This window comes from Hippoglossus hippoglossus, chromosome 11, assembly GCF_009819705.1.
Source record: "Hippoglossus hippoglossus isolate fHipHip1 chromosome 11, fHipHip1.pri, whole genome shotgun sequence".
NCBI classification, from domain to species: domain Eukaryota; kingdom Metazoa; phylum Chordata; class Actinopteri; order Pleuronectiformes; family Pleuronectidae; genus Hippoglossus; species Hippoglossus hippoglossus.
This window is the reverse complement of record NC_047161.1, coordinates 3690073-3696231: the sequence shown is the minus strand read 5'-3', so window position 1 is coordinate 3696231 and position 6159 is coordinate 3690073. Positions and strand designations below refer to the sequence as shown.

The 6159-nt window shown below is 43.3% G+C and overlaps 1 protein-coding gene across 2 annotated transcripts; it reads left to right on the top strand.

Annotated features, from left to right (window-relative positions):
* Nucleotides 1-1458: 1458 nt before the first annotated feature.
* Nucleotides 1459-5274, top strand: galr1a (galanin receptor 1a). Of its 2 annotated transcripts, XM_034599428.1 has the most exons (4): nt 1459-2160; nt 3228-3293; nt 3718-4000; nt 4831-5274. In XM_034599428.1, exons 1-4 carry the CDS (start codon nt 1504-1506, stop codon nt 4839-4841), a joined length of 1017 nt encoding a protein of 338 aa, XP_034455319.1. In that variant the 5' UTR covers nt 1459-1503; the 3' UTR covers nt 4842-5274. The 2 variants fall into 2 exon arrangements, with proteins under 2 accessions (XP_034455319.1, XP_034455318.1); XM_034599427.1 differs by lacking the exon at nt 4831-5274 and having other exon boundaries at nt 3718-4368.
* Nucleotides 5275-6159: the final 885 nt, after the last annotated feature.

The following is a 6159-nucleotide window of genomic DNA, read 5'->3' as shown; positions in this document are numbered from 1 at the left end:
CTGGAAGCTTCACTGGGTCTTTCTCTTCCCTCGCAGCAGAAACGGGGGGGATAACATCTCGGTCGATGGAGTGAAGAGTCGCCATGGAAACTTCAGGCTGCTTCAGGACATGAGCTGAGAAGCCAATTATAAAACAAGCGCCTTTCTCCCAGAAGCATAATAACTCTGTGAAAAGCAGAAGAGAGATATAATGACCGTCATCACTGCCTCTTATCCGCAGGTTTCCATCAGGGAAAGAGTCGTCGAATTAACCTGATTAACGCCAGTAAACTAACAGGACGTGTAAACAATGAAAGATGGAGTTGTGTCCAATCATCTGAGGACAACTGGAGAGATAACATCAGCCTCTGCTCTCAGGTTACATGCAATGTGCATCATATTTGTCGTCATGGTTTTCCTCCCGACCAGATCTGTCCGCACTGGTCTGTCTGAGGTTCACATGTTTTAATAATGGTAATACAGCTGTTCCCAGATGTGGTCCGAGCAGATCAATGACAGAGACTGAGAGAAGGGCTGAGGGGGGTCGATGGAAACGTGACAAACGAGAAAAACCCTTTCTCTGCCGGTTCTGAGCGACTTCACTCGTTTAATCACGAGGAAATCATTTAATACGATTTAAATCCAAAAACGTCCTGAAAGGGAAATAATGTTGGAGAAATCTGGAAGACTTCTGATGTTGTCGGTCTACGACTACGACAACCCACCACTACATCGTCTGTTGGTTTCTGAGACGTCTCGTGGCGTCAAGTTTGACATTTTGTCCGGCGCCATCTCTCCAATTTGGCTTCACTTTATGGACCCGGAGTCTTCGTCCATTTTTATTTACAGGTAACGGTCCGGACTGAAATATCTCAATGACTGCCTGATGAATCACATTTTGAGTTTGTGATGCCTTATAACAATTTTATCGACATATCTGGATCTTTAAGGAAATGTCTTGAGAAAATTTGGATTCACTGCCATGAAATATTTTCAATTTAGCGCCACCATCTTGTTTGTGATTACCTTGATTTACGCTAAATGATACTGCGACCACACGTCCCATGATGCAACTCGCTACCTGGAAATCTCCTGCACACCTTTAAACTCCACACGCCCAGTTTATACCAACAACCTTTCTATTACAGATTTTATAGGTTTGATTTGATCCGCTAATTTAATAATAGTGTTGATATTTGAAAGTTTCATATTTTAATCATAATAAAATCCACCCTGCCACACTTCTAAAATATTCAATTTTCACAGTGTAAATTGATTTTAAGTTAAGAGTGGCTGATGAACGTGATGAGTCCCTGTGGATTCCCCTCTGACTGGCTGCAGGTTACTTACTGGAAACAGCAGACAGGTATTGGTGGGATCTGCTGCGCACAACACGGTGACGTTTCCCACGGAGGCAGGGAGCAGCGTGCACATGCATGAGCTCCTCTTCCTCAGTCTGAGCTCCATGCGCAGGAAACGCATCTTCTACATCAACATGTAACTCCTCCGCATTCATTTAAAACCATGGAGCTTCAGGTGGAGAACCAGAGTCATGTGCCCGTGGACACCAGCACCGTGTTGCTGCCTGCTCAACTCGTCCTGGGGATGGGGGTAGACAACTTTATCTCCCTGCTCATATTTGGACTGATCTTCATCCTGGGTGCGCTCGGGAACGCCATGGTCATCACGGTGCTGGCGCGCAGCAAACCGGGTCAACCGAGGAGCACGACCAACATCTTCATCCTGAACCTGAGCGTGGCGGACCTGTCCTACCTGCTCTTCTGCGTCCCCTTCCAGTCCACCATCTACATGCTGCCCACATGGGTGCTGGGCGCCTTCATCTGCAAGTTCATCCACTACTTCTTCACCGTGTCCATGCTGGTCAGCATCTTCACGCTGTCGGCGATGTCCGTGGACCGCTACGTGGCCATCGTGCACGCCAGGAAGTCCTCGTCGATCCGGGTGGCGCGGCACGCCATGCTCGGCGTGGTGCTGATCTGGACCCTGTCCCTGGTGATGGCCGCTCCCGTGGCGCACTACCAGAGCATCGTGGAGCGGGAGGACAACACCACGTTCTGCTGGGAGGTCTGGCCCGACCACCAGAGGAAGGTCTACGTGATGTGCACCTTTGTGTTCGGATACCTGCTGCCTCTCGCCCTCATATCTGTCTGCTACGCAAAGGTGGGCGCGCGCGAGCCAGAGCGCACGAATCCACAGTGTTACTGACGGGTTTTACGCATTGGAACAAACTGCAAATTTGCCTGTGCTCAAAGTTTAACATGACGAGTAACATTTTTTGATTTATCAGAAATGTTTATTGATTTATTAATTAGTAGACTGGCACAGAAAAGAGCACAAAACTCAGCCAATAAGGCAAAAACAGTCTCTTTAAATCCAATCAAGCTGCACCAAATTACGCACAATCATAGAAATCAGTTCCCTCTGATTCAAGATCCATGAATTAGATAGATAGATAGATAGATAGATAGATAGAGAGATAGATAGATAGATAGATAGAAAGATAGATATATAGATAGATATATAGATAGATAGATAGATAGATAGAGAGATAGATAGATAGATAGATAGAAAGATAGATATATAGATAGATAGATAGATAGATAGATAGAGAGATAGATAGATAGATAGATAGAAAGATAGATATATAGATAGACAGACAGATAGATATATAGATAGAGAGATAGATAGATAGATAGATAGATAGATAGATATATAGATAGATAGATAGATAGATAGATAGATAGAGAGATAGATAGATAGATAGATAGAAAGATAGATATATAGATAGATAGATAGATAGATAGATAGATAGATAGATAGATAGATAGATAGATATATAGATAGATATATAGATAGATAGATAGATAGATAGATAGAGAGATAGATAGATAGGACTGTGTTTATGTGTGTGGAGGGCAACTGTGTTCCAATTTAGCAATGTACTATATTTATTTTTAAATTGCATGTGTTTTTTGGTAAAATCATTGTAAAGTCTTCTTTAGTATGTTAATGTGCTTCTGTCTATTTATAGTTATAGTTATAGTTATAGTTATAGTTATAGCCCTCTGGGAAAACAGTGAACATTAAAAAAAAACACACTTAATTTTGTTTAATCTCGCTGGAGGTAATTATCAAAATGGAAAGAGGTGCAATGGAGAAATAAAGAAAATGCTGTGCACAATCAGAATTGACCGCTTTTGTCTTAATTCATATCTTTGTTATTTCAGGTTTTAAAATATCTGCACAAAAAGCTGAGGAACGTCTCCAAGAAATCTGAGCTCTCCAAAAAGAAGGTTGGTGTGAGTTTTATTTTTTCCTTCTATGTTTGGTCATTTTCAGTTTTGATTTCCAGTGAAAAGCTACACGTGCTCCTCCTGTGGCGATGCTCTGTGATATAGTGCTGGTGAAAGGTACGTGTGCACAGCGCTCGCAGACGTGTGTACTCGCAGCTCTACAGCCCTGAATATCAGTATAAACCCATTTATCTTGTCACACGATGTTTGTGAGAGTAAAGTCTAGTTAGAAAAATGATTTAGTGTCAAGAAAAGAAAAAAAACAAGCCATAAAATACATGTCTCTTTTATCTCTTTTTATTTCATGTGATGAGGTTATATTACCCGTCATTATCTTCCTGTTCCAGCTCCTCCACAGACTTGTTTATTTGATCACGTGACGTTATATAACCCGTCATTATCTCGTCTGTTTCCTGCTGCACAGACGGCACAGACAGTCCTGGTGGTGGTGGTGGTCTTCTGTCTGTCCTGGCTGCCCCACCACATCGTGCACATGTGGGTGGAGTTCGGCTCCTTCCCCCTGAACCAGGCGTCCTTCGTGTTCCGGATGGTGGCCCACTGCCTGGCCTACAGCAACTCCTCCGTCAACCCCATCATCTACGCCTTCCTGTCGGAGAACTTCAGGAAGTCCTACAAGCAGGTGTTCCGGTGCCGGGCGCCCAGCGAGTGTCCCCTGAACGACACCAGGGACCCCCGCAGCCGGTTGGAGCCGGTGCTGTCCACGAACGTCAGCGTGGCTTACAAAGGTCACGACTCTCAGATCAGTAAAATGCTTTGATGATGTCTCCAACGATGCTGAGAGACGCTCCTGTGGTTTACAGAGAGTCTGACTGGTTCTTGTGAGGCTGGTGATGAGAATCCATATTAGAAATAGTTTTTTTGCCAGTACACAGCTTTGAATCGGGCCAGTACCTTTATTTTTCCATTGTGCCACCGCCAAGAGGTTTCAGGTACAGTGTTGGGTTTAGTTGCAGGACAAGAGTTTCTTGTTTTCACCTCCAAATCACAGGTAGCTGCGACAGACTGTGAACAAAGATGGACGACGTGTCTCCACTTCCTCCTGTTGCACAAAATGAAGCTAAAACATCCCAGATATGAAGCCACCTTGTTTTTTATAGCATCATATCATCGATAACAAACTTACACAGTGAGATAAGAACCACATAAAATGACAGAAACCACCTTTGAGATAAAGGAAGTTGACCTTTTAGTTTGGTCCGTGTCCCATACACTAATGTGGAGGAGGCCGATACCACAACCAGCCACCAGGGGGTCATCAAGATGATTTGGCTTCACTTTTGTTATGTGGTCCATCTTTATTTACAGTCTGTGGTAGCAGGGGAAAACTTTTATTTCAAATTAAAGGCAAGAAAATAGCTAAATGTAATGAAAGGATTGATTCATCAGTAATGAAATAGATGCTTTTTGTAAAACGAGTAGAGAAGGAATCACTGACGGTTTCAAACCAGTGCATTAACTTTCACATCCTTTCATTCAGGCCTATTCGTCAAGACGCTCTGACAAATACAACTGGCTCTTTTCCCATAGAGTCGCCTGGAGATCAGACTCAGCCCTGATAGGCTGGTTTATTATCTACATACATTAGTTCTATACCACAGAACAGCAGCTGCATGTACAGGAGAGTCAATAACGCAGCATTTAAGTGTCAGATAGCCGTTCGCTCCTCAAGGACAAAAGCTGAAGGATAAATAAAGATAGAAAGAAAGCTGGTTCACACCGGAGCTTCCACAGACTGTTCACAACGGAATAAAGAAACAGAGTCTGAGAGTCTCAATCTTCATCTAGGTTTCTGTGTCTGTTGTTCACTCCTGTTAGAGTCTGTGTCTGTTGTTCACTCCTGTTGGAGTCTGTGTCTGTTGTTCACTCCTGTTAGAGTCTGTTAGAGTCTGTGTCTGTTGTTCACTCCTGTTGGAGTCAGTGTCTGTGGGAGGAGCAAAGTGAGGGTTTACAGCAGATTATACAACTTTTTTAAACTTTAAGACAACAGCTTAATTAAAGTGAGTTTGATGGTTCGTGATTCCCACTCCTCACCCTGAGCGTCTGAGAAGTGAGGAACTGACTGAGAGTCGCAGCTTCAACTGTCAGAATCAGAAGAATCCTTCTGAACTGTCGATCAGTTAAAAAGACTCAGAAGTTATTAAAAACCAGAGTTTATCTCCAATATTCAGCAGGAAACTTTGTAAATATGAAGAATTCTAAACAGAGTTTGTCTCTTTTCTCTTTATTATAACCCACGTGCAGACAAATGCATCATCAAACCCTCTGGTTTCCCCTGATTCTATCAATGGGAACCTTTGATTCAGTTTGAAGTTCTAGTGTTTTCAATAAGTGTACAATATATTTGTGAATGAATAAATATTATTTCAAACAATAAATTGATTATTGACTCTCTTTCCACTCGTGCTGGAGCCACAGCTGTGTTTACTGAGCGGAACAGTTTGTTCTGATATCAGTTTCACCGGAGCTGCCTCGCTCGTCTCTCCGATCACAGATTACACATCGTTCTGTGTTTATCCCCGAGGCCGAATTATTTCAAACAGGTGAAGCTCCTCCCTGCTCCTCCCTGCTCCGTCCTCCACGCCCCGCGGTCGCCATCACCCCTGCAGACTGGAGAAGCTTCGATTACTCACACTGAGTCAGAACAGAGGGGATTTGCATATGAATCTGAGCTTTGTGTTTGCAGAACGAGATGAGTTAATGTGTGAAATTGAGATTTGCTGCAGGGGAACGGTGCAGATAAAAGAGCCTGTGTGTGTGAGGTGCTTTAAAACACATCGTATTCTGTGCTGCATCAAGTTAAACACTCAACACGACTTGTAAGTGCAGTTGTGATTAGTGAAGAGGA

Excerpts from the sequence above, each read along its gene's own strand:
- galr1a (XM_034599427.1), top strand. The coding sequence starts at position 1,504 with ATGGAGCTTCAGGTGGAGAACCAGAGTCATGTGCCCGTGGACACCAGC. Across the intron at positions 2,161-3,227 it reads TATCTGTCTGCTACGCAAAG|GTTTTAAAATATCTGCACAA; the intron begins GTGGGCGCGCGC and ends TTGTTATTTCAG. Across the intron at positions 3,294-3,717 it reads CTGAGCTCTCCAAAAAGAAG|ACGGCACAGACAGTCCTGGT; the intron begins GTTGGTGTGAGT and ends CCTGCTGCACAG.